Below are 27,061 nucleotides of genomic sequence, written 5' to 3' on the forward strand. Positions count from 1 at the left end.
CCTGAATCATTTGTTGTCATATATTTGTGATTTAAGTGAAATTATTGTGAAATTATATATATTTCCTTTTGAAATGTGGGGATTTGGGAAAAGTAGAAAAAATAAATAAAATTGTGGCATTAGTCATGTGCATGCAAAGAAACAAAATGGCCTTTGTCGCGGGGCGTGAAACTGTAGACCTAGGAGACGCATGTTCGACCCGGAAAGTATCATTGCAATATAAGTGAGAAAAATACACGGCAAGGGCTGCAAAGGGCTGGGCATCATCGTGGGCCAAGCCCATGCAGCACATGGCAAAGGGGAGGGCGTTGCCATGGGCCTAGCCATGCCACACGCGACAAAATGTTTGGCGTTACCGTGGTGAGGTCGGAAGAAGATCGATGCGCACTTGGTCGGTTGACACACGCAGTCGTAGGGACGCTGGAATTCGTACAAAGAAAAAGGACATGCTGTTTCTGCTCCCGGGAGCACATGCACCTGGTTTTTAAAATTAATTTTCAACATATTATATAATGTTAAAAAAATCTGATAAAAAATGTTACGGATACATCTTGATGTTCTATGTGTTTGCAAAGTCGTTTCACGAAAAATCGATACTTTTTGTGTCATGTGTAAAAAAGTTAAAATTTGGTGCTAAATATAAGCTCTTCACAAGACGTTTTGCTTGTCATTTTTACACAGGACACCAAACCTACCGGTTTCACGCGAAACTTGGCATACACATATGGATTGTTGACATATACGCGTGAAATTTGTGTTCGTATTTTTTGTGATATTTTAAAATGTTTTTCTCAGCATATGCACCTGAGATCAAAATTGCATTTCCGAAAGAAAACGGATGAAACTTTCTATTTACGCGTACCTATACAGAAGTAGTGTTCTCGTGGTACTCCTACTTGATTCATAATCCGACTTGGACTAGTGCTCCGCCTGTGCACCCAAGGCTATATAAGTAGCAATCAACTCGTGTCTTGCGAAAGAGAGCAAGTGCAAGTCCCATCACCATCCATACGTGAGCTGCTAGGAAAGCGCAATCTATCGCTCTCCCGGTTCCCAGCTCCGTGCAAAACGATCAAACCAGACATGGACGCGCAGGCGCTCGATGGCTTCATCCAGCGCCTCCTCGACGCGGAGCACACCTCGCCGGAAGACCATCCGCCGCTCACCAACGCGGAGATCAAGCTCCTCTGCGCCGCCGCCACGAAGGTCCTCCTCTCCCAGCCCACGCTTCTGAAGGTCGACGCCCCCGTCAACATCTGCGGGGACATTCACGGCCAGTACTCCGACCTCCTCCGCATATTCAGCGCCGCCGGCTCCCCGTCCGAAACCAACCGCTATCTCTTCCTGGGCGACTACGTCGACCGCGGCAGCCGCAGCATCGAGACCATCTGCCTCCTCCTCGCCTACAAGGTCAAGTACCCCGACGCCTTCTTCCTCATCCGGGGAAACCACGAGTGCTCCTCCGTCAACCGCTCCTTCGGCTTCCTGGCCGAGTGCCACCGACGAGGACTGGGTCAAGCGACCTGGAACATCATCAACGGCTGCTTCAACTGCCTACCGCTGGCGGCGCTTGTCGGAAACAAGATCGGCAAGAATATCTTCTGCGTGCACGGCGGCCTGTCGCCGGAGCTTGAGAGCATGGACCAGATAGGACGAATCAAGCGCCCACTGCCGCAAGTCCCCTCCGAGGGCCTCGCGTGCGACTTGCTGTGGTCGGACCCCGACGCGGCCGACGAGTGGGGGTGGGGCGAGTCGTCCAGGGGCAGGTCCGTCACGTTCGGGTCTGACTTAGTGGCCGAGTTCGTGGAGAAGAACGGGCTGGCCATGGTGTGCAGGGCGCACGAGGTCAAGCAGGGCGGCTACGAGTGGTTCGCGGACAGGAAGCTCGTCACCGTCTTCTCCGCGCCCAACTACGCCGGCCAGTGCGACAACGCCGGTGCGGTCATGAAAGTGGACAAAAATCTCACCTGCTCCTTCCACATCCTCGAGCCTACTCCGCTTCAAGTTCTTGCTGATAACTTGCTTGAGTCTTCTTAAGCACGCGTGAGTGCTCTTTTAGTTAGTCGAGCAAGCTAGGTTTATTATGGTCTTTCGTTTTTCATTTCATTTTTCCTTTTAAATAGAGATCTTTTAGATGAAATGCTCCATGTAGTATGAGTCGTCCACCATGTAGTTTGTACTAGCAGACAAGATGTGTTGTATTATTTCACTTGAAATACTATCAGTGATGTTTGTCTCTAATTGAACTGCTATTAGTCTCAGGACCCCTGTTACAACACATGGATCTTAAACCGTGCGCCACCTGAGACCTGGCTACATGAATGCATTCGCGAGGAACAAACACAATACGTGCGTGCAGGCTTCAATTCGGTCTGCGAAATCACGGACAGCGCCCCGTCCACCACATTCAGCTCACTCTCAAAGGATATCAATATCGCATCATGTTCCAAATGCATAGCAATGCACAATGTCAAGTGTATTTAATTGCAAACTTAATAATAGAGAAGGCGGGAACCGCGTACAATGTCAGTTTTGTCGACTATAACATTCAGTTGCTCGTCGGTTTTGAGTATTATATATTAGGTGCCATCCATGAGAATATTGTCTGCATGAGGAGGTGGCAATGTTCACGGCGTCGGTGTGACGCGCAGCCGCCAACGAGCACTGCCGCCGCCGCTTGCATCGTGGACGAGCTTGCTGGCATCGTGGACAAGCACTGCCGCCGTCGTTAGCACGCAGCAGCGGCCACCATCAGCAGGCTGTCGGCCGGGGAATAGCCATGCAGTGAGAGCGCGCGAGAGAGTGATTTAAACAGTTGAGTTGATTGATTTGTTAATGTTAGATCCGGAGCCTCGGAGGTTCACGATCTGATTGATTCAACGAGTCTAGTTAATTAGTCTGATGTTTAATGGCCAAAAAAATTGTAGTCTGAGGTTAAGATGCAGTCGTAAATTCAAAATAGCATGAGATTCAGATATCCCCCTGGGTGTCGCTGTCAAATTCTCTGAGATCAAATGTCACATTGTCATTCCTAGTCTTATGAAACATTTGTTAATTCGAAGTAGTGTGTTCCTTGGAAAAGCACTCTTCGATTCATGTCGCAGATTTCGTGTACCTTGTTCCTTGTACATCATCTTGTTCAGTTCGTCTTGCACTTCCTTGTCAGACCAAGGATGTCTTCTCGGGCCTGTCCATTCACAGAGGTTATAGCGAGGTGTGTTTGCTATCTGAATTACTACCGCCCCTCCATGCCGTCGATCTGCTGAGACCCCACGACATACGTTTTCCGTGGGAGTTCTGACACTATCAACATCATCAAATCATACGACATGACCATTGACTGAACATAGCTCCTATGATTTCTATTGCCAAGAAAATAGGTAAACACATGGTTGATTTCAATTGAAAAATAGTTGCTACCTCCTAGCCACAAAAATACACGCATACACTTGATTGTAATCCCTGTCTCACAAAGATTTGAACATACTCTAACCCCTACCCAAAACCCCAACCCAAAGCCATTAACCCAACAGTACAACGTTGTCTGTCCTATTCCACCGATAAAACAAGTACTCCTTAAAACTAAAACCATGGCACATATTATTGATCGGAGGCAGTATTAATCGATGGAGACAACAGTAATTGCACGGTAAAAACCCTAATTGCAGATAAAAGCCATGGATTTGTGGCCATATTGAGTAGAATTTTGTGGCTTACCGTAGACAGGAGCTGGAGCCCCTCCGATTCATATTACTTGACACTAGTATGGGTGTATCTAGAATTAAAATATATCTATATACACCTATATTAGTTGCAACTAATATGGATCGGAGGGAGTATTAAATTTTTATAAAACTCAGCTTATATCCGTGCTCCCTTGAAAGAAAAAGGAGTCCAGCCCTGGGCCGTCAGTCCGGTTGTAAGAAAAATTTCCTAAAAAGGGCAAAAGAGTCACCGCCGCCGGCTACTACTGCTGCTGCGAGTCAGACAGCCTTTTCCCCATCCCCACGGGCGGCGGCTCGCTTGCATCACGCCCCGCCGCCTCCGAAAAGCGCCGCAAATCTGTCTCTGCACGCCGCCCATGGCTGCCGCGGGAGACGAGCAGCTGCTGCTCCACCTCAAACTCGCCATCCTCGCCCTGGAGCCCCCCGCCTGCGTCCTCACCGTCGCCAGGTATGTACATGAGCTCACCAAAGCACGCTAGATTGCTCAATGTAGAGCACTGAACTACCACGATCCTAACAAAACTCCTGAGCCACCTATGCGCAAGCGGAAGTAATCAGAGCCTCTGCTGAATATTGGTTGTTCAAGAGCTTCCGTTTTCAATTGCAGTTCATAATTTCGGCGTGTGAGCGTTAGCTATTGCTTTTTCACCCCCTCAAAACGTTATGGTGATATTTACTTAAATTTGGATTATGCAGAAAAGCTGGTGGAGGTTCTGTCACGCCGCACGTTCAAAATTTTATTCTGGAGAACGGTATTGGAACTAATGTAAATGGCTTTTTCTTTTTCAGATCAGAAAAATTACCTACTGAAATTGTTTATTATTCTAAAATTATAGCTAATCACAGTAGAACTAAAATTTTATTCACTTGTGAATGTACTGCAGTAATGCTGATTTTCTTGTTACTCCTTGCTATTTTTCTTCCCGCTGCTGGTTTGAACTCTAGCATTGTCTACTCTCGCAGGTAGGGAAAAGTCCAAATTATGCCTATGTAGAAACTATCCTTAAAAAGGTTATTTCCGAGGCTGAATTATCGTCAGATATTGTGATTGATGAGCTCTATGAGGAATTGGGCCAGTGTATGTTGTCAAAAGCAGTATGTGGATATATTCTTTTAATGCATCTCAATAATCACTACTCAATTGACACTATATACTCAAGAGTTGCTCCTTTCGCTGTCTCTGCGCAGAACAATTTCTCGCTGGATATAGCTAACAAGATCTATAAGGATATATCCTTTGTTTCGCCTACATGTGAGTTGTTAATCAGAAATAATTTTCTCACATATTTCTATACCTATTTAATTTTTTGGCTGGATTTCCATAGCTATTTAATTATAACAGTTCAGTAACAGACATGTTTATGCAGATGACAATGTTTCCTCGAATCCAGTAAGCTTGGTTGCTCGATTATCATGCTCCACTAACATGCTTGAAGGTGATACAGGGTATGATGGGTCTAAATATTTGAACTCATGTGTTCATATATTATGTTGAGCTACTTTCATATTGTGTTAATTTACTCATGTCAGTGGCCATTTTACTATTTCAGGTGTTGTCTTTGGCCCTCAAGTTTATTTTTATCTGAGTTCATTCTTTCATTCCCACAACTTTTCGCCAAAAAATCTTGCTTTGAGGTAAAGTGTTTATTTGTAGTCTTTTTTTTCTGGGTACTTTATTTGTAGTCTTGACTTGGAATTAGATTTAAATGAACACTTCATATTTATGGAACGTGTTCTGGTCTTGCTTGCCCATCCTTGCAATTGTACAGTTCTATTTTCTGCTGTCAAATAATATTGTAGCTTTATTTACTGATATGCATATCCTATGCAGAATATTAGCAAGTTCAGATGACGAGGTCTTGTCTATTTTGTAGAGAACTACTGTAGGTTCTCGATTTGCATGTATTTAAGTATTTTCTTGCATCCGATACAAGTATTATTGTAATAATGCAACTTGTAGTTGTGCACGTGCTGTCATATACCTTTTGCGCCAGAAAATTGTGAGCACCTGGTAGTTGGTACAGCCTCATCAAGTCAATGCTTTTATTACTGCCATGTTTTATGTGCAGTTTCCCCTTGATATTTTTCCTTGAGAAATTAGTTTATTTGTTGAAATTAATTTATTTTTTTATACCGGAAATAGTGACGACTTAGTCCTCTGGCTAACTGGATCAAGGGTAAAAGCTGGTGCATGATTGTTATTGTGAACTTTAATGTGTGATTATTTTTCTTATGTCATCATGATAAGCAGCTAGGTTCTGGTGTTGGTTTGGTTGGCGTATGTCTTAACTACATTGGTGCCTCCAAGGTATGAAAGATTGTAATGCCACTCTCCATTCAAGTAAATGGTTATCTTTCTGCATGGAGTGATCTTTATTAAAAATATTCCTGTCATTCCTGATGAAAGTTGGTGAAGCGTCTATGCTACCATATTTAATTCTTCAAATTTGACAATCTGAGCTATGAGCGATAATTATGCATGAACTATCCATGCCAACGAAGTGCATAAATTTTTCCAAGGTGAAACATTTATGGGACAAGAAACACATCTAATGCAAAATGTGTGTAATGATGCAGGTTATTCTTACTGATGGTGATGTATCTACTCTAGCAAACATGAAGGCGAACATGGAAATGAACAGCTTATACATAAAGGATTCTCAACTAGTAATAGAAAGCAATAATAAGGTTTGTTTGATTCCTTGCGTAAATATCTGCTTCTATATTTTCATTATCGCGCATTTTAGATTGGCAGTGTGATTTTTGTTTGTAAATAGACGATCTTAGCAATCCAGTAATTGGATAGCATAGCTAGCCCTAAATCAAACTCATTTTGTTAGATAATGTATGCATAGTGTCTTGTAGATTAACAGGACTGCCAGCATTCTGTCCCTTGCAAAGAGTGATAATGCACTGAATTCCATATTTATTTTTCACATTAGGATTGGCCCTTGCCCACAAAACCGTCTCTTGAAGGAGATGTTCCCTTTGCGCTTTGGATGAGTTCAGTTTTACACTAAACTTTGATCTTACTATATTCTGACATGCATGTAGGTAGAGTGCAAATATCTTTCCTGGGAAGAAGCGTCTGATAAAGATTTATGGGGCTGCCAGAGAGATATAGTGTGAGTATTTTATATCTTTTTTGCACTACTTCTTTTGTATTTCTGTACCATTATTATGCTTTCATTTTTCAGTTTGTTATTTTGTTAAGCTGTGAGTTCCTGAAACTAATTTCAAACATAAGCACTATTCTGCGGAACCTTAAGAGTGCCAGTTAAAAATTGTGTAGCCTACTTCCAAAGCAGATAACAAAACAATTTCTTGTTGTACATGCTTCAGCTTCTCATTTAACCTCTATCTCTTGCCAGTCTTGGTGCAGACATTATATACAATCCGTCCTGTGTGCCTCACCTGGTTCGGGTACTTTCTATGCTACTTAGAGAAGACAATGAGCAACGCACAAGTGTCAAAGCGGCAACCAGCAAAGAAACTAGTGATGAAGTATCTGAGAAGGGCGCAACTGGAGGCCGCATTGCCTATATGGCCACAGTTATTCGGAATGTGGATACTTTCAGTTGCTTTGCCAAGGCAGCTGCCGACGCCAAGTTGTCTATCGTCAACATTACTAGCACTGTGGCTCCCTCGAGTTTTCTTCCTTACATGCTCTCATATGATAGATCGAGTGTCCAACTTCTTGAGATTACATTGTTATCATAAGATACTCTCGGAGTAATATCATTTAGCTTTAATCGCAGTGACATCAATCTTATTTGAACGTCAAATGCAGTATTGTGATTGTTTCATGGTTGCTTGCTGGCGAAGTGCTTCCTCTGTTTTTGTACTTTGTGTTTGCAATCATCATCATCACAATAATAAGTGCCTCCTCTGTTACTTTGTACTTTGTGTTTGCAATCATCATTGTCACATTAAGTTCATATCAAGCCTTTGTATTTCTGGTATAATCGACCAAACCAATGGACCATGAAATAAGTGAAACGACAAAGACGTGGATTCTGTCTGCTAGGAATACAAATATATAAAGGTCACTGGATTATCCAACGTCTGAAATAGGCAAAATTTATCTTTCATATACATCAAGCTGCCAGCAAAATTCTGTACAATTTACAAAGTTGCACATGTTCTACAAGTACTGGTCCTGTACTCCTAAACCAAAAAGGTGGACCATACGTCGCAGGTGGGAACTGCTCAGGCAAACTTCAACGCAGTGACCGCCAAGAGAGTTACAGCTCTGAAAAGAATATCGTTCACGCTTCTTTGTATTCTCACTGCAGCTTCATCCTCCATGCTTGTGTCGGTTGGGCCTCTAAATATGCTGGTGATCGTATCCCGCAGGTTATTTACCGCACATGAGAGCCAGAAGAGTCCAAACCCAACGCCCGTGTTCAGCAGACGGGTAGCGGCGAAGGGAGTCCTCCCACCGATAGCAATTTTGCACACGACAGACAGAAGAACAGCCAAGCCAGTTCCGGCAATAGCAATAGAGCATTGTGTCAACAGTTCACTGATCTCAGGACCTGCTTTTTTCAGTGAGAGAATTGACAAGCTGTCTTTGTTCTTGTCCAGGAGGATCGACAAAATTGCTTCGCTGGCCTGGAAGTAATTCTTCTGAAGCATGTCACGTTCATTGATGTTTTTTCCCTTCTGTTTCTTCTTCGATTGAGATTTTGCCTTCACGTTTGTCGTGCTGCATATTTTAAGGCAGCCATATTAGAACATGGAAACGATTTTGGATATAGTACAAGTAGCAGGTGCAGTATGGTCATACTACAGTATTCTCAATGTCGATTAACTTGTGCATGATGTTTAGGTCTTTGGGTATAGATATCCAAGATTTAAGGTTTAGGGTTCACCTTCAAGGTAAGTGTTTCATGCAATGGTTGACAGCTGGGATACGAAAAATATCTGTTGCGCTAGTTACTGATATAGCAACCAGTTTGGTATAATGGTCGGGAACTCAGGATCTACATACAAGCAATAATTTGTACCCATTTAAATCTGACAATTGGAATTAGGAAGATTAAAGATATACAGAACTGTACCCTTTATGCCTAGTTGATGGTACAAGTGATTACAGAAGTATTAAACATCAGTCAGGTGTATACTATGATAAGTTGGTAACCAGCAGGTTGAAGAATAAACATAGAAATACTCAAACCTAAGCATGGAAGTTATCATAACTGTGTATACCAAGAGAACACCAACATGACGTAATACACAATTAAAAGAAGTTACACTACCTTTTCGAAGCATCGATGGCTGTGCTTGCCAAATTTGAATTGGATTGGCTACTATTTCGGCCCCTTTTCCTGCTTATGCCAAAAGGATGTATATGTCATGTAACTGACAGAATGAAAATGGTATGCATAATCATATAGCTGCATTAATTCAAATTTAAACAATTAACCATAATTCTGAAGAACATTGCAGAAATCAGAAAGAAGGGATTCTTCTAAGATAATTGTCAGGCAGAAGAAATGCTGCCTAGATCCAATGATAAGTACTCAAGAGATCATTTAAACATTGACATATTCATTAGTTCCAAGTTATGCCTTGCTACAGTAGATCCCTCTTCTAAGGTCAGAAGATAGTTAGATATGGTTTTCTGTCCCAAAGATATCAGACATGTTATACATCCGATTCAGCTGACATGGTTGAAAATGTTCAGTCACTCAAGTCAAAGTGTCAGCACATGCAGCTAACTAAGAAAGATTTACATGCAACATCATGCAGTCCTGAGATAATTCATGGGACGGCTGAATCAGAATACCAATTTACAGAGAAGATGTTCCCATGAAGTATATTCTCTGCATTTGCAATATTTTAACAGCATTATGTGCTCTAGAACTTCCATTCTGTAAATTAATGCGGACATAATGAGTGGATGGCACTAAGCAATTGTTATATATCAAGCGATTCCCCTATCTGGAGGTGAATACTGTGTATATCATCCAACCTAGCCCTGGTGAGCGAGTAAATAAGATGAAGAAGAGAAACAGTTGGCATGGAGCATGATGCTGCACATTATTACCTGTCAAAGTATGGAACTAAATATGCATCCTTGCAACCCCTTGGTTCTGGTTTAGGCACATTGAACTCCAAGAAAACGGAAAGCAGATCTCTCATCTCATCTCCACTCCCAGTGAAGATGATCCGGCCATTTTCATCTATTGCAAGGGCAGAACCATGGGACTGAGCAAATTCCAAAAGAGGATCAGGGATGATGAGTTGATTTTCAGGTAGATACTGCTGTGGCTCCTCCAATGCGAATTCGTAGATGGTTAACTTGTCATCGGGGATATATGGTTGGCTGCCCATGTTCATTGGTAGGTTCTGGGGTCCCGTGAGCTCAGCCAGTATAGACGCATCGAGTTCATTCACATCGGATCCTGACATTAGAAACTTCAGGATTTTCTCTTGCCTTGCGCACTGCTCAGCGATCCCAAGGCTCAGTTGGATAGAGTCAGGGTGAGTATCTGTTACACAAAAAAACAAACATGAGAGTCATCAGAGACTGAAACTTTGAACTTTGAACAACACACACGTAAAACTGGACTTGTACAGTGGATGACAATCTATAAACCGAAGGATAAACCGCTTTGCGAGGGTATGTAATTAAGCTACTAAGTGTGGCATAGCGCCAAATACAGCCATCCTACTTGAAAAAAAAAGGCAGTGCTAGTTCAATAGACAACATCTCAGTTACAACGCACGCAAAGCAGTCGATGCATAAAAGGAATGTTTTTTTTTGTATCACTTTTGTAGACCACAAGCTAAGGCTCGTGCGCCACGCTTCTTGCTTAATGTATGTAGCGCAATCCCAATCGACAATCTGCTGCGTGCAGCACTGAAGAAAGCAATCGATGCGTAAAGTACTTTACACCGCAAGCTAAGCCTCATGCATCATGCTCCTTGCTTCTGTAACAAGTTGCTAACGATCAGCAGTTTTCAATTCTGTTGCTTTGAGTAGAGCAGAATACTTGCTTGCTTACATGAGGAAAGTAGGTCTCATTTGCAAGAGAGGGTGCAGCGATAAGTCTAAGTCGCATCGTCATGATTACAAGTGGGGAATGAACATATTTGTATGAGGCAAACGTTGAACTCGTAAGTACCGAAACAAGCAGTCCATGTGTAAACAATTATATACCCTAGACTAAGGCTGATGCATCATGCTTGTTGCTTCTATAAAAAGTTAACAATCAGAAATCTTTTAACTCTGTTGCTTTGAGTAGAGCAGGATATTTGCTGTTTATCACGGGGAAAGCAGGTTCCTCTGCAATAGGGTGCAGCGCGTAATTCTAAGTCGTAGCTAGGGTCACACGATTCCTAGCTCGGAAACAGTATCCCCATGAGGCAATTGCTAAACTCTACAGCAATTCAGCCCTCTTAACAGACCTCTGCAGCAGCATCCGACGAGCAAACGAAACATATACATGAAGATGCAGCATCGAATTCACAAGACAGAGCCAGCACGGGCAGAACGGGTTTAATTATCAGAAGGAATCGCGAACCTTGGACGTCGATGAGCGCGGCCCTGTCGAAGGCCTGGTAGGCGGCGGCGGCGGCGGCCGACGCCTGGGTGGCTAGCCCCGGCACCGCCATCATGTGCTGCAGGGGCTGCTGCTGCTGCGCCTGGTATGCGGCCTCGAGGAGGTGCTGCTGCGGGGGCCTGATCTTGGGCGGGAAGGGCAGGGTGGCATGGAGGTCCTTGGCGTTGGCGGGGGCGAGGATGACCGGGGAGGCGGAGGCGGAGGCGAGGAGGGAGAGGTCGCCCACCATCGCTCGCGGGGAGCGGATAGAATCGGTGAGAGTTTCGGCAACGGGGAGAAGAAGCGGTCGCGGGAGGGGATAAATCTGGCGCGCGGGGCGGAGTTACCGGGCGGGCGGCGTGGAGGCGCGGTGGGCCGGGGAAAAAGACGGCGACTTTGTTTGCCCGGCGCGGCGGGGGAGGGGAAATCGAGGGAGTTATCCGAGGTGGTGGTCGGCCGTGTGGTGGTGGGTGAGGTTGGGTCTGGTCTTGCTGTGTGTGGAGGAGGAAGATTCGCGAAGGAGACGGGAGACCGTGGGCACGGCCGCGGGTGTCTTGCTTGGTCGACAGGGCCGCCGGCTGGCCGATATTTTGCGGGCGCGGGCGCGGCCGACGGGGCGTTTTGGCGTGGCGTGGCGTGTGCCGAGGTCGATCCATCACCCGATTCTCGGGGCCACTTCTTCCCGTGCTCTTGTGCGTCGTCATTTCGTGTCGCTGTGAATTTTTGGGAACTATAGGTGCATTTCGTGTGACTAAGCCAACGACGGTCTTTGAACGGTGATCAAAATTTACTCTAAGAAGTGGTTTGGAAGCAAGGCTTTTATTTTGTTTGTAGCATTTTGAAATGAATACATGTATTCATTTCATTTACATTGTAATTTCAGAAATAGACACTTCTTTGATTGCTACAGGAATTGCAAATGACAGCAGAAATCAATATTGAATTTGTAAATGGCTCCATAGAGAAACGCAAATGATAGGTCTCAGCTCGGAATTGTGTTTACCCATGACGTCATTTTGCTGGATTTCCTAAATGAAATAACGGTCCAATTTTGTGGCAACCAAACAGCCCACCTACGAAAATCCAAAAATGAATTCCAGGATTCCAGGCTCAAATGGTGGATACCAAATGACTTCTAAATGTTTTGCCATTCCATCTCACACAAATGCAAAGGAGACCACTTCAAGTGAACAGTGATTTTTCATCTCCACCCAAAAAATCGTGTTATCCATTTCCTTCAACTGGAAGTTGCGCCGGCGTGAAGAAGAAAAATCACTATTCAAAATGGTCTGCTTTAGGGCATCTTCACCGGCCTAACATATTTCAGATACGAAAAGAGTGTTTTCAGATACAAAATGGCCTGCACCAGCACTGGCGTGCGAAACGTGAGGCAATGCCATTAATGCGTCACAGAAAACTGTAAGCGAAGTTGCCCGCTTGGGTTAGGGTATCTCCAACCGCGCGACCTAAACGGACACGCTGGGTCGTTCAGTTTGGGCTGTTTGGGTGGCCGAGCGGAGGCGCGGACAGCGGCCCGCGTCCGCAACGCGCAGACGCAGCGCATAATCGGAGAAACACGAAAACAAAAGAAAAATGGCAAATTTAAACGAAATTTGATTAAACATATGCCCTATTTTAGGCAAATTTGTACATAGCCCTATTTTTGGGCAAATAACTAACAAAAGAAACCCCTATATGGGCTTTAAAATTTAAACTAATAAAAACCCTCTATTAGGGTTTGGTCGGCGGCGCGGTGGCCGCCGGTGCGCCGCCTATCCCCTGTGGGCGTCGTCGGCGTCATCGGCGTCGTGGACGACGTCCCCGGGCGGCGAGGCACTGTTGTGGCTCGACCGCGCCAGGGACTCCGTCCACGGAGACCACAGGGCCTCCTCCCAGGCCAAGTGGGGGTCCGGAGCGACCCGAGGATGCGACGGCGCACGCTGCTGCCTCTCCTGCCAGGCGCGGCGCCTGGCCTCCTGGCGCCGCTGCTCCTCCGCGCGGCGCCTGGCCTCCTGCCGCCGCTGCTCCTCGCGACGCTCCTCGTCGGTGCGGCGCCTGGCCTCCTCCCGCCGCGCCGCTTCCTCCTCCTCCCGTCGCGCCTGGCGGGCCTGGGCGTAGAGCTCCCAGCCCTCGGCTTCCTCCACGGCCTGCCGGGCCGCTTCCTCCATCTCGGAGGTGCGAATGGCCGCATGGAGGTGCGGCCATTTCGCGTCCTCCTCCACCACCGAGATGAGCAGCGCGGCGCGGAGGTCCAGGTCCTCCTCCGAGGACTCGGGCTTGGGCTCGAGAAGGAGCGGCGGCGGTGGCGGCAATGTCGCGCCGCCGCGGGCGGCCTCTTCGATGTGGAGGCCGCCTCGATTTCGTCCGGACGACGGCGGCTGCTGCTCACCTCGTCGTCGTTGGCTCCGGCAGCGAACCATCGCTTCGGGGCCATGGCGGTGGTTTCGCTGCAGGAGTGGAGTGGGGACTGGAGTGGAGGGCCAGATCCCCTCCAGTCCCCATTTAATAGCCTCCCTAGTCACTGACAGGTGGGCCCAAGGGAGACGAGGCGATCACCGCGCGGACGCGAGCGGACGGCGCGTGCCATCTGCGGCCACGTGGGCCGGGTTTGCGTCGTTCCGGATGCCGCGGCCATCCGCTTTTGCGGTGCGTCCCCGCGTTGGGCCGCATTTTTGTCCGGCTCGACCCATCCGGACGCGCGAGCGCGAGATGGATCGCCCCGTTGGAGATGCCCTTACTACCAAGCGGGCTAGAGGGATTCGCAGCGATGCATTTACGACCTAAATTTGGGTCTCAAATATATTGCCACGGACAAGATCGGTCATTATGTGTCGGGGGCTGAGATATTAAGCTCAACGTGCCCATTTTGACTCAAATGGACAGGTCTGTCCGTTTGCATTGGGCTGGAGTGAGTTGCAGCACTGTTGTAATTGAGTGACTTAGGGCATATCTAACAGCGCGTCGCGCCGTTTTAGCGTCCGCGCGTGTCTGTTTGCGTCGGTTGAAATGGTCGAAATCGACCGCGCGTCCATTTGCGTCTGAGGGTGGCTCCAGCGGCACGACACATTTTTTTTTTGGCCGAATCATTTTTTTAATACATGAAACATAATTTACATCGTTAAAACATGAAAAAAAAACCCTAGCCTACTGCTGCTCCTCGTCGCTGTCGAGCACGATGAGCTCCGGTATCACCCACGGCCAGTTGCCATCTGGGGGAGCGTACGCCGGGCGCATCGGCGGTGCTGGAGGTGGAGGTGCCTATAGCTGCGGTTGTGGTGGAGGTGGATGCGCCCAGAGTTGTGGCTGTGGCGGCGGTGGAGGCGTCCAGGGATATGGTTGTGACGGCGGTGGAGGAGGCGCCCAGGGTTGCGGCTGTGGCGGCGGTGGAGGTGGCGCCCAGGGCTGCGGTTGTGGCGCCGCCGAGTCCTGTAGTACCATTTGAAGGGCTTCATCCTCCGACAGACCCGGTGGCGTAGCGGGGCAGCGGCGGCTGCACAGGCGCGTCGTTCTCGGAGACGAGGACTCCGAGCTTCGCCATCTCGTCGTCCGTCATGTTCTCCGGGAACTCGAAAATGCGGCCCTCCGCCACGGCCTGCTGCCATTCGTGGAAGACGGCCGCGACGTAGTCGTCGCTGTCGTCCTTCACCTCCTCGTTATGGTACACGAGCGCCTCGATGTAGTTGTCCTCGTCGGCGTAGGCGTCGGCGTCGTGGTCGTCGCGGTCGTCGTCGTCGTTGTACTGCGCGCGCGTCGGCGCCTGCTGACGACGCCTCGGCGCCTCCTGTCTTCGTGGACGAGTCGGCGGTGCAGCCCCGAAGGGAAAATCCCTGTCGCCCATGAAGCGTGCCCTTCTTCTCTTATCTGTCTCGGTCGACAGATACGTACGCCAGCTGTCAGAGTCGATGGCGTACGACGGATCGGCGATTAGGTCCGGCGGCAGGTACCGCCTCCTTCGCCGGATCTCCGCGGTCCGGTCAGGCTCGCGAGCAGGGACTGGAGGGATGGTGTGGTGACCCGGCATACCACTGCATGGTGTAGTATGCAAGTCTGATATAACACCAATGAAACACCGTTCCACAAGTATTATATCGCTCAGAGTGGTACAACAGAAACATATGCGGGTCCAAGGCATGTCTATAGAATTACAACATTTACTCGTTACATAAGATCATCACGACCTCCTACTTTACAATGAGGTAAATTGCAAATAAACTCCGGAAGAACGACTCGTAGTCTAGACTTATCACGAACTCTATTTGTAGAGTATTTAACTAGCTAAAGAGGCTAAGAATAGATTCTAGCTAAGTAGGAGCTAGGTTTAGGAAACTAGTTCCCTTCTATGGCTAAACTAGGTTTTCTCCTTGTTGGATGTGGCATCTGACTCCTCCGACATGGTCTTGTCTCTTGAAGTAGTTGTTGACTCCTCGGCCTTAGAGTTGCACCGTAGATCCTCCATCGTTGCCTTCATATCTAAGCAGGGGATTTAAGAGTGGTATGAGTACGAGCGTACTCAACAAGTTCATTATAGGAAAGAGGTGTTTAATGCACTAGCTACAGCATTAGACCAGAAAGTCTAATACCAATGCAAGTTTTCATAACCATTTCTTCAAAAGGTTGCTTTTATTCGGAAGAACTATGTCCGTCAGCCTTCACCGGTTTATTAGAACTTCATGGAGCTCCTTTCCGGCCGCGTTCGTAGTTCCATATCCCGAACAGGGAGTGACAGGTCACGGTTCTTTACACTCTGCGAGGTGTGTTGCTTTACCCATAAGAGATCTTAACCTTGGTGCCAACCGAGTTGCAGGCTCGTCCACACTTCCTTTGGTGTGAGGCCCGGTATAAGGTCTAGCCAATCATGTTCCTCCGCTACCTCGCACACCCACCCTTTGTTGCATACCCCGACCCTGGGTCCTCGCCGGTCCCATTATTCCCACTCACGGGTGGACCCCGACCACGACAACAGTTTGGGACTCGTTAACCAAACTCCTTCGCCGGTAGTTGCAACCCATCATAGACCGCAATACCGTGGGGACTTAAGGCTTCCCCAGCCAACCGCTTGTTCTTCGGGCGACAAGTGTCTACGGACTATGCCGTGGGTACTTAAGGCTTCCCCAGCCAACCGCTCGCCCCCGACGGATACAAGTGTCTACGGTAGAGCGCATCCGTTGATGTACGAGAGGTGGAAACACTTTTGACTACTCCGTCCCACTCCGGATCTTATGGTTAACACGGGTATTACGGCACAAGAATCACTCGGACGACATTTGTTGTTAATCCTAGATGGATATTAACCCTTGCACTGGAACCTCCACCATATCAACACAATCCATGGTTCCATTGCCCACCACATAGTCATATTCATAGTTATGAAAGTAGTGGTTTTAGTTTTTATGCAATAGTGATAATTATAGTACTTTGCAAGTAATTTGATAAAGATACTCAAATGACATGAGCAAGCGATGAACTTGCCTTTATTGACTGCAAGATTATGCAGACAAGGTCTTCGATACGCAATAACTCCAAATTCTGAAATAGCATCATCGTCCGTAAGGACGATGTTTAAAAGATTGGCAAGGATGCAATAATGCATAAGTATGAGATGCAATCGCTCTAAGCGTGACCTAACCCCGATGATTTAGGATTAGTGAGTTGATATGATTGGCTTAGAGTGTGTTGCATTTTCGCAGTAATTCACAAACAAGGTTCTTATTCGAGTGTGGTTACATGGTATCATAAACAAGTGTTGCAACATATCATAATAATAGCATTAATAGCACACAATAATAACATTTGGTATATTCCTAACATGTAATGAATAGTGGTTGGTTTTAGCACTATATGTCATGGTTAATGATTGATTATTATATACTTCAAAAGAATAACTTTTGAAGAACATGTTCTTTAATAAAGAACAAGTATAAAAATCAGTGGTTGTGGAGTTCTATGGTTTATTATGGGTTCTAACTAGTTTCTAGGATAAGGAGAGTAGATGGATCCTAAGGATGTTTGATTCATCATCCACTAGGGCTTGTATGGTTTTAGTGAAGCATAAGTATCTTAAGAAATTATTAGTGTTTGATTTCTATTAGGGTTGGTATACTTGATTGGTGCTAGATAGTTAGGGTTTATAGGTCCAATAAGGCAGGGTTGCTGGCTACTCTTAGTTTTCTTCAAAAGAATAACTTTTGAGGAACATACTTCTTAATTAATAAGAAGTATATCATTTAGGGTTGAGGTGGTCTAGGTTTTACTGTTGGTTCTATTAAGTAAGGAATAATTGGTTCCTAAATAGGATGGTTGATAAGTATCCACACTAGTAGGGTTTAGTGGAATAGGGTTATGTAATGCAAAATAGTAGGTATAGTTGCTATTAAGGTTCATCACAATGGTGTGATGCTAAATAGGGATAAATAAGGATGATGGTTTTGGTAATAGGATCTAGGGTTTACACTTGGTTGATATTAGTTGATCACTTTGGTTTAATGGTATGCATACTTGGAATACTAATTTGCTAGTGATAGGGTTCTACATTTTATGTGGACATAGATATGTCTTTAGTTGCTAATTATGGCTCTATGGTAATGGAGTAACATGATCACATGTTCTAACCTAGGGTTTAGGTTATAAATTAAGGTTCACATGTAATAATGGAACTAGGGTGTGATGCATAATTGAATAAGGGTCTTAGGGTTCCACATAAAATTATGAGGTTATCACTTGGTTTATAATGGAACTAGGGTTTCCTAATTACCCTATAGGTCTATGATTAATAACTTCATGTTAAATTTGAAGTTACTTATAACTTTGAAATAAAATTAATATTGCATTTGACAATTTATTATTTTTGAAGAATTAATAATTAAGATAATTATTAATCAGGATTTAAATCTCTCTAATAATGATTTAACAAAATAACAAATAAAGAAAATGAGTTTTCATGTTTTCTTTATTTGCTTACTGGTTTTAATTATTTTATAAATGTTTTCTTATTTTTTTGAATTTTAATTGTATTTAGAATTAAAATTAAAGGCTTAAATAACAAGTATTAAATAATTAAATTTTTATTAAAAATAAAAATTTCATTTTATATTTTTATTGGATAGAGTTTTCTTTTCTAAGAATTTTAATATCTTTTTACATTTTTCTGACTTAAATTGAATTTTCTTTATTCATTTGAAGTTGCAGTAATTTTCTGGAATTAAATACAAATGAACAATACTTTTGTTACCGTGGCAGACCCTAGGGTTAGACACTGACCCGTGGGTCCCGTGCCACGTAGGCTGCCACGTAAGCGGCGACTGGTCAAGTTTGACCGGGCGTGTTGACCTCGCCGACGTTTAGTCGCCGGCGGCCTCCTGGGGACGGCGCCGCCGATTTAGGGCACCCCCGGAAGCGAAACTCGTACCTACGGACTCCCCTCGACACGCTGGACAACATAGTGGTATTGGATTCTCGAATGGGTCACCGGAGCTTCGTCGGCAAACATGCCCGCGGCGGAGCAACTCCGGCGGAATCTCGAATCGTAGGCTACGGTTGATGAAATTGCACAAATAAGAGGTCTCAGAGCGCGCATACTCACCCTGAAGTTGAGAGCATGCTCGACGAGGAGGATTGACTGCGGTGGCGAGCTCGATTTGGCGAATGTCGAGGATGACCGGAGAAAGGGAACGGCTAAATCGGCCTAGCTCCGACCTCCCCAGGATGCTGGGCTTCTACCAGACGCTGTACACGACGAGGCGCACCTACTCGACCACTGCACGGATACTGGGGAGGCTCCTATCGCCGGCTTCTTCCACGGCTCCGGCGGCCAGTACTTGAAGCTGGTGAGAAATGGAGAGGGTTTGAGAGAGAGTGGAGTGGCTTCGAAGAACAAGGAGTTTACAGAGATCTTCTTGGCCTATTTATAGCCCAAGGAGATCACGGAGGCGATGGCACGTCGCCGGTGACGTCGCCGATGATTTCTGGCACGAATTTGGTCGTTTTTAGATAAGTTCGGACGCGGGGATTCTTGTCCATGTTGTTGAGCTGGTCGCTGGCGTCCGCGCTTGCCCTTATCGACGACGGTGAGGTGGCCGGCGAAATCCTTCACGGTGTCTCGGTGGCGACCATGCGCAAGAGGAAGGAGAAGACGGTTTCCTCCCTCACGTTCGTTTCACGTGGCCGAAAGGGTATTGGGCCTAATTGGGTTGGAGTGTGGGCTGCTCGGTGGGCTGTAGCGTGGGCTGTCCGACCAGGTAAGCCTGTTTATTCTTTTTCTTTTATTTCTGTTTTTCTGTTTTCTGTTTTCCATATAGTTAATTTAAATACTGTTTTGAATTCAATATTTTGTAAACTTCATTGTTTGAATTTAAGTGAGATTCACTTCAGGCACTTAAAAGTTTGTTATTGTATATTATAAAATCTCATAGGAATACTAAGCATTGATTTATTAATTGCCATTAATATTTGAATTAAATTTCCATATGGACATGAATTTGAATATTATCTTTGGAACTATTCAAATTCTTTTGTAACTAATAGTTTTCTTACTTAGTGATATGTAGAATTTTATTTGGTTTTTTATCTTGCAAGAAACAATTCCAAAGTAATGTTTATTTATGAATTTTAAATAAGAGAGTGATTTTGATGACATAATTTCATGTGCTAAAATATCTCTAAGGACTTGACCTCCTATTTGAGAATGTTGTCCCTTGCATTATTTTATGTGAACACTTATTTGATAGGGTCTTGTAAGGTTTATAATAACCCTATTTCAAGGTTAGCACTGCTATTATATTTTAGGGATTTCTATTTTCGTGCCCTCCGGTCCTTAGTTGTACTCAGTTTTCCCCAGCTCCTTAGTTTTTCCTCAGTTTTCCCCAAGCCCTTGTTTGAAACCCGCGTAAGCGGCTCGGACGGCAGGATTCCCGTTTAGTTGACCGTTCGTCACGTGTGGGGCCGCGTCTTGTGGGGCCGAGTCGTGTGGGCCCGCGTCGCGTGGGGCCGGTAGAAAGGGCCCGCGTGGGACGAGACGAGAAGCGTTTGGTTGCACGTGAGCAGGAGCCGGGTTCGTCTCTCTCGGCCCCAAATTGGCATCCCTATTAAGTGCACCTTTTTCCCCTCTTTCTCTCTCGTCCTTTTCACCAAATTAGTATAAAATCTAGAGAAGCTTGCATTTCGACTTTCTTCAATTATTTGTGCCTTTTGGCCCTCGTTGTTTGCCCAATATGGCAGCAAATCTAGTACTCCTCCGGTTCATATGTATGTAGTTAAATCTAGAAGCAAATCTCCAGGATAATGTACGATAAATTCACAAGTCATAGTAAATCAAGAAAACTAAGTACGGCCAACAAAATATAGTAGACTAGGGATAGATAATCCCTAGATAATATGGATAGATAATAGGCTGCATACACAGCAGCCAACATAGTAACAGAGTTCTTCACAAGCACCATCATACTAACATAACAACAAGGGATCCCTAGCTAACAACAAAGGGATCCCAACAACAAACTAGGAGGCAGCAGAAGCAAGCAAGCACACGTCCGAGACTCCGCCTACCCCATCCGGCTCTCCCTCCACTTGTTGCTCTTGCTCCCCTTGGGAGCCTTGGGCTTGAGCGGAGGCATGCGCCGGCGGAGATCTCCACCCGCCGCAAGCCGCGGAGGTGCATGCCGAGCGCCCGTGCTTGGCGCGGAAGGAGTGGACGTTCACCGTCGTGCCGACCTTGGGGAAGGTGTTGCCGATGTTCTCGGCATGCGTGACGAGGCAGTTGAAGTCCGTGGCGCCGAGTCTCCCGGGTGCGAAGGGGCACTCGTACACCTCCTTGGCGAAGTAGGAGATGTATCGGCCGACCTGCAGCCTCCGCGAAGACTCTGGCGAGTCTTGACGTCCTCCTCGCTCTTCGTCGCTGCCGACGTCGCTGCCGTACATCCGATCCATATCAAACGGAAACTAGTGAATGAGTTGCAACGATGACTAACGTACATGATAACAAAGTTAAGAAAAACAGAGTCAGCCTCGGTTAGAGTGGACATGATTATATATCTACAGGGAAGGGGTAAGCGAACTAAAGCTCATGCACAACGATTTGTACACAGCAATGGTTCGCTCGAACCCTCCTCGTAAAAATTTGTGCCCAACCATTCATCATAGGCAAAGAAACAGATTCTAGATCTGAACTAGATCTGAACTTGAACACATTCGAGATTATTTGCAAAATTAAACGGTTGATATCTTTTGATTAGTGCATAAAATAACCGATTGAGATCCCATGATTACTTGCATAAATTAACTGATTGAGATCCAATATTACTTGCATAAATTAACCGAACAGACCGAACCCCAAATCAAGAAGTGATCAAAACAAAATGGAATAAAATCGGCGCAAATATTAGCCCAATACTCATCCATCTACAGATCCATCTACACCAACAAAAATAGGGTTCAAAAAGGAATGGGGAACAAAAAAGGAAGCAAACCGTAGTTACCTCGTTCCATGGGTCCTCCAGGGAGGTGTCGTAGGGGTTCGGGGGCGGGACGTACGGCACGGGGTCGTAGGGGTCCCATCCCGCCGGGATCCGACCGCCACCGGCGGCGGCAGCCTCCGATGCACCGGCGGCGCGGCGGCGGCGTCGTCCGTCGAGGGACGGGGCCGAAGATGGAGGCGTCGCGCTTCGAGCCAACCTCGACGATGGGATTGGCATTCTCCTTGTCCATCTCTCCGGCGGAGGAAGAGGAAGAGGAAGAGGGAGAGGGAGAGGGTTTTTGCTTTGGAGAAGATGATGGGACGTGGGAGAGAGTTGGCGATGCGTGAGCGAGTGAGAGTGACAGAGACGAGTGCGAGGAGGCGTCTATAAAGGCGAGGGGTGGTTAATGCGACCCGCGTCCTACGCGTGCACGGTGCACGTCCGCACGTCTTGGACTTCGCAACGCGACACGCGTCCACGATTGCACGTCTCGACTTCTCCACCGCGACCCGCGTCTACGCGTCAACAATTGCACGTGTCCTCGAGTCTAACCCCGGAAATTTAGATATACTCGGGTATACCCTCGAGTCTTATACTAGCATTTTTTGTGTGCTCAATTTTCCCCTCGAGTGCTAATATCGGCTAGTGCAATATACTCAGTTTTACCCTCAAGTGGCTGGTCAACAGAGAGTCAACAAATGGGATTAACTAGTTAAATGAGTCATTTAATGTGCAAAAAAATCCTAAAAAGAGTGGCACTTGCTCATGGAGTCTTTACCACAAATTGACACTTCTCAAATCATTGATAAATCATAGATAAATCAAGTTTTACCACAAATTGCCACTTCTCAAATCACCTAGTAGCTATGAAGGTGCATGGTTTTCCACAATAAGCCCTTCCCAAAACAGACTTCCCCCAAATCATACTTTGTCTAAATGAGGCCACAATTCTCACACCGATGTATATTGGTATTGCAAATAGTTTGAGGTAGGCCAAGATGGGTTTCATTGTACAAAACACGCATTTTCCATTTTTTAAATCTCATATTTGAATCCCTTAGTCTATTTACTACTCGAGTGCCCTTGGTTTCTTGATAGTACTCAGCTTTGCCCTCTCTCTTCACAAATTCTCGCGTACGTGCATCATCGCTCCGATTGGTCTAGCCCATGTCACGCGGATCGTGCCCACCGACCGTTGATCGTATGATATAGGGAACGGGCAGGATAACCCCTCTCTCTCTCTCGTTGGCGGTTAATTAGCTTGCCGAAGGGCGGTTTTCTCGTATTATTTTTCACGCGCTAAAAATTATAAACTGTTTTAGGCGTTATTTTTCACGCAAAAAATGATAAACCATCACCGATTTGTTGTTACCATTACTTTTCACGCAAAAAAAATGATAAACCATCACCGATTTGTTGTTGCCATTACTTTTCACGCAAAAAAATGATAAACCATCAACAATTTGTTGTAGCCATTACTTTTCACGCAAAAAAAAAATGATAAACCATCACCGATTTGTTGTTGCCATTACTTTTCACGCAAAAAATGATAAACCATCAACAATTTGTTGTAGCCATTACTTTTACGCAAAAATGATAAACCATCAACAATTTGTTGTTGCCATTACTTTTCACGCAAAAAATATGATAAACCATCACCGATTTGTTGTTGCCATTACTTTTCACGCAAAAAATGATAAACCATCAACAATTTGTTGTAGCCATTACTTTTCACGCAAAAAATGATAAACCATCAACAATTTGTTGTAGCCATTACTTTTCACGCAAAAAAATGATAAACCATCAACAATTTGTTGTAGCCATTACTTTTCACGCGAAAAAACCTAATTTGTTACAAAAGTCTGGTTCAGTGAGACCTAACCAAGTTTGGCATACATGATGGCATACCTATAACAACAAGGAATATCTAAAAGGGAAAGTTTCGGAAAATTTAGGGTGAAAATGATGCCATACATGATGCTGTTTTTCGAGGTTTTGACCTGAAAATCAATTGGGTATTGTAAAGGGAAATAAAAAGTTCGAAAAATGTAAAAACGAAACAATCTATCTATCTATGTATAGAAGATCAGCTGTATGAAATTTGAGGTTATTTAGAGAAGGTAGAAAAAATCACCTTGTTAGAAAAGCTGGTTTCAGCGAGACGAAACGGCATGCGCTTAAGCAAAGTGATTTTTTCGAACATCTCCAAATGACCCCAAATTTTCCATACATTATGCCATACGTGTAACAACAAGGAACCCTATCTAAAAAGTGTCAAAAAAGTTTGCCCAACCGTATAGCTCTATCAAAAAGAACCTCACCATGGCGCTAGTATAATTTTGGGATAGTTACAAACTTTCGTTACCTAACCTTCAACATGAAACTTGTTTCAAATTCATTTTGGCCTACAAGAAACAAATCCCAACTTGATTCGAGCACCACAGCCTCCAAACGATGCCGATGCCGATATCGGCATGGTCGAACGGCTATGCTCGCCGCCACTCGCTAGGTCAACGTCGGGATGCACCCTCAATCCCGTCCCCTCATTCGATCACCGACACACCGCAGATACCGCCGAGGCCAATGCCGAACGTACATGCCGATGCCAATGCCGATCATGCATGCACGCCGCTGTGGGCACGGCCACGCCGACCCGCTATGCTCGGACGCCACGTGACCGCAGCCGAGGTCTTTCCCTTCGCCACCACACTCTCCTAGCACCCACCTATACACGCCGAAAGGAGAGACACTAGTTTTCTCTACATTGCTCGCGTTCGTGTCCGACACGGTCAGTCAAAGTTTTGAGGTGGTCGTCGATGTCGTCGACCATTTCTTCTCCTCTTTGCATGGTTAAACGCGTCTAGTTCATATCTATCTAATGCGTCCGGTCTCGCCTCATGCGGTTCTTTGTGGACGTCGATCTCATCTCGGCACCCCGCATGCCACCTCCTCCGTGCCATCGCTGTAGAGCTCCGTTTAAAAATCTAATCCTACCCGTGTATTGCCCCTTGTATCAGCGTCATGGCCGTACTTGTCATTTGATATACCGAAGCCCCACTCGTTCGCGTTTTGGTCGGGGATACAGCGATGCTTACGGTCAAACAAAGATGGATGGTCTGACGTGTCTTTGCAGGCTCTACGTGGCCCCACTAGTCAGAAGATAACGGTCAACCGTCGGGCAACCTGCCGTTACATCACGTGTGATGGTTTCAGACAAACGCTTGGGTAAAACTGAGGAAAAACTAAGGAGCTGGGGAAAACTGAGCACAACTAAGGACCCGAGGGCACAAAAATAGAAATCCCTATATTTTAATACACCTTGAAATATCAAGAGTAGATATTACTCTCATCATGGTTTGGGTCTTGTTATGAAGATAAGTGGTTGATCACCACTTATGGTTTTTAATTATAGGATTTAGCATTAGGTGCCCCTTATGTTCAAGAATGGAAGCATAAGATATTAATGAGGATGCAATACTGATTGTAGAGATGAGATGACACCATATTGCCTTGGTTTGGGCCTAATCTACCCTATTCATGACAAGGTGGTTACTTGCTTAAGAGTTGTTGTTCTCCTTTAGTTGCTAAGGACTTGAGAGTTAGTTTGTCTTATACAAATAGATTTCTATTATTATCCTCAATTAATCATTAAATTAACTATAGTGGTTATAGTTCTTTTTATATTTAACTTTGGTCATATGGTTGTATGGTTTCTCACCATATGAAGTATAGGGTTTAACTCTAAGGTTTTCTTGAGTTCTTTAATTTATGAAATATACTAGTTACCTCCCTATGATTTCATGTGGTGAATGATATCTGATTATATGATTAGGGTTTAATGAAGGAGATATGCCCTAGAGGCAATAATAAAGTGGTTATTATTTATATCTTTATGTTTATGATAAATGTTTATATATCATGCTATAATTGTATTAACCGAAACATTAGTACATGTGTGATATGTAGACAAACAAAGAGTCCCTAGTATGCCTCTTAACTAGCTTGTTGATTAATGGATGATTAGTTTCATAATCATGAACATTGGATGTTATTAATAACAAGGTTATATCATTGTATGAATGATGTAATGGACACACCCAATTAAGCGTAGCATAAGATCTCGTCATTAAGTTATTTGCTATAAGCTTTCGATACATAGTTACCTAGTCCTTATGACCATGAGATCATGTAAATCACTTATACCGGAAAGGTACTTTGATTACATCAAACGCCACTCGCGTAAATGAGTGGTTATAAAGGTGGGATTAAGTATCCGGAAAGTATGAGTTGAGGCATATGGATCAACGAGTGGGATTTGTCCATCCCGATGACGGATAGATATACTCTAGGCCCTCTCGGTGGAATGTTGTCTAATGTCTTGCAAGCATATGAATAAGTTCATAAGAGACCACATACCACGGTACGAGTAAAGAGTACTTGTCGGAGACGAGGTTGAACAAGGTATAGAGTGATACCGAAGATCAAACCTCGGACAAGTAAAATATCGCGTGACAAAGGGAATTGGTATCGTATGTGAATGGTTCATTCGATCACTGAAGTCATCGTTGAATATGTGGGAGCCATTATGGATCTCCAGATCCCGCTATTGGTTATTGGTCGAAGTGAGTACTCAACCATGTCCGCATAGTTCACGAACCGTAGGGTGACACACTTAAAGTTGGATGTTGAAATGGTAGAACTTGAATATGGAATGGAGTTCGAATATTTGTTCGGAGTCCCGGATGAGATCCCGGACATCACGAGGAGTTCCGGAATGGTCCGGAGAATAAGATTCATATATAGGAAGTCATATTCCAAGTTTGGAAATGATCCGGTGCATTTATGGCAGGTTCTAGAAGGTTCTAGAAAAGTCCGGAAGAAATCACCATGGAAAGTAGAGTCCCGGAGGGACTCCACCTTGCATGACCAGCCAACCCTAAAGGGGAGGAGTCCAAAGTGGACTCCCCTAGGGTGGCCGGCCAACCCACCTCAAGGAAAGGTGGGACTCCCACCTTGGGTAGGACTCCCTCCTTGAGTAGGTTTCCCACATATGGGAGGTTTTAGTGTTGGGGTCTTATTCGAAGACTTGGACTAGAACTCTTGGTGCTTCCACCTATATAATGAGGGGCATAGGAGAGGGGGCTGACCACTTCAAGCCTCAGCCTTGGCCGCACCCCTTAGAGGGCCGGCGCCCAACCCCCTCTCTCCCCAAACCCTAGCGGTCTCTCTCCTCCACCACATCCCGCACGCTTAAGCGAAGCTCCGCCGGATTTCTCCACCACCACCGACACCACGCCGTCGTGCTGTCGAATTCAAGAGGAGCTACTACTTTCGCTGC

At 45.4% G+C, this 27,061-nt stretch overlaps 3 protein-coding genes across 4 annotated transcripts; 2 read left to right on the forward strand and 1 right to left on the reverse strand.

Annotated features, from left to right (window-relative positions):
- Positions 1–1,083: 1,083 nt before the first annotated feature.
- On the forward strand, positions 1,084–5,108 carry LOC124708714 (serine/threonine-protein phosphatase alpha-2 isoform-like). Its single transcript, XM_047240386.1, has 6 exons — positions 1,084–1,990; positions 4,042–4,173; positions 4,422–4,491; positions 4,689–4,803; positions 4,914–4,977; positions 5,093–5,108. The coding sequence occupies exons 1-4, from the start codon at positions 1,084–1,086 to the stop codon at positions 4,690–4,692; spliced, it is 1,113 nt and encodes a 370-aa protein (XP_047096342.1). The 3' UTR covers positions 4,693–4,803; positions 4,914–4,977; positions 5,093–5,108.
- A 267-nt stretch (positions 5,109–5,375) lies between these two features.
- On the forward strand, positions 5,376–7,530 carry LOC124708715 (putative uncharacterized protein DDB_G0277003). 2 transcript variants are annotated; one of them, XM_047240388.1, is made up of 4 exons: positions 5,376–6,033; positions 6,303–6,413; positions 6,780–6,850; positions 7,097–7,530. In XM_047240388.1, exons 2-4 carry the CDS (start codon positions 6,342–6,344, stop codon positions 7,443–7,445), a joined length of 492 nt encoding a protein of 163 aa, XP_047096344.1. In that variant the 5' UTR covers positions 5,376–6,033; positions 6,303–6,341; the 3' UTR covers positions 7,446–7,530. The 2 variants fall into 2 exon arrangements, with proteins under 2 accessions (XP_047096344.1, XP_047096343.1); XM_047240387.1 differs by lacking the exon at positions 5,376–6,033 and having other exon boundaries at positions 6,043–6,413.
- Positions 7,531–7,796: 266 nt separating this feature from the next.
- Positions 7,797–11,540, reverse strand: LOC124708716. Its single transcript, XM_047240389.1, has 4 exons — positions 11,258–11,540; positions 9,778–10,222; positions 8,987–9,055; positions 7,797–8,433 (listed from the first exon to the last, which is right to left on the reverse strand). Exons 1-4 carry the CDS (start codon positions 11,523–11,525, stop codon positions 7,935–7,937), a joined length of 1,281 nt encoding a protein of 426 aa, XP_047096345.1. The 5' UTR covers positions 11,526–11,540; the 3' UTR covers positions 7,797–7,934.
- Positions 11,541–27,061: the final 15,521 nt, after the last annotated feature.

Source organism: Lolium rigidum, chromosome 4, assembly GCF_022539505.1.
Source record: "Lolium rigidum isolate FL_2022 chromosome 4, APGP_CSIRO_Lrig_0.1, whole genome shotgun sequence".
NCBI lineage: Eukaryota > Viridiplantae > Streptophyta > Magnoliopsida > Poales > Poaceae > Lolium > Lolium rigidum.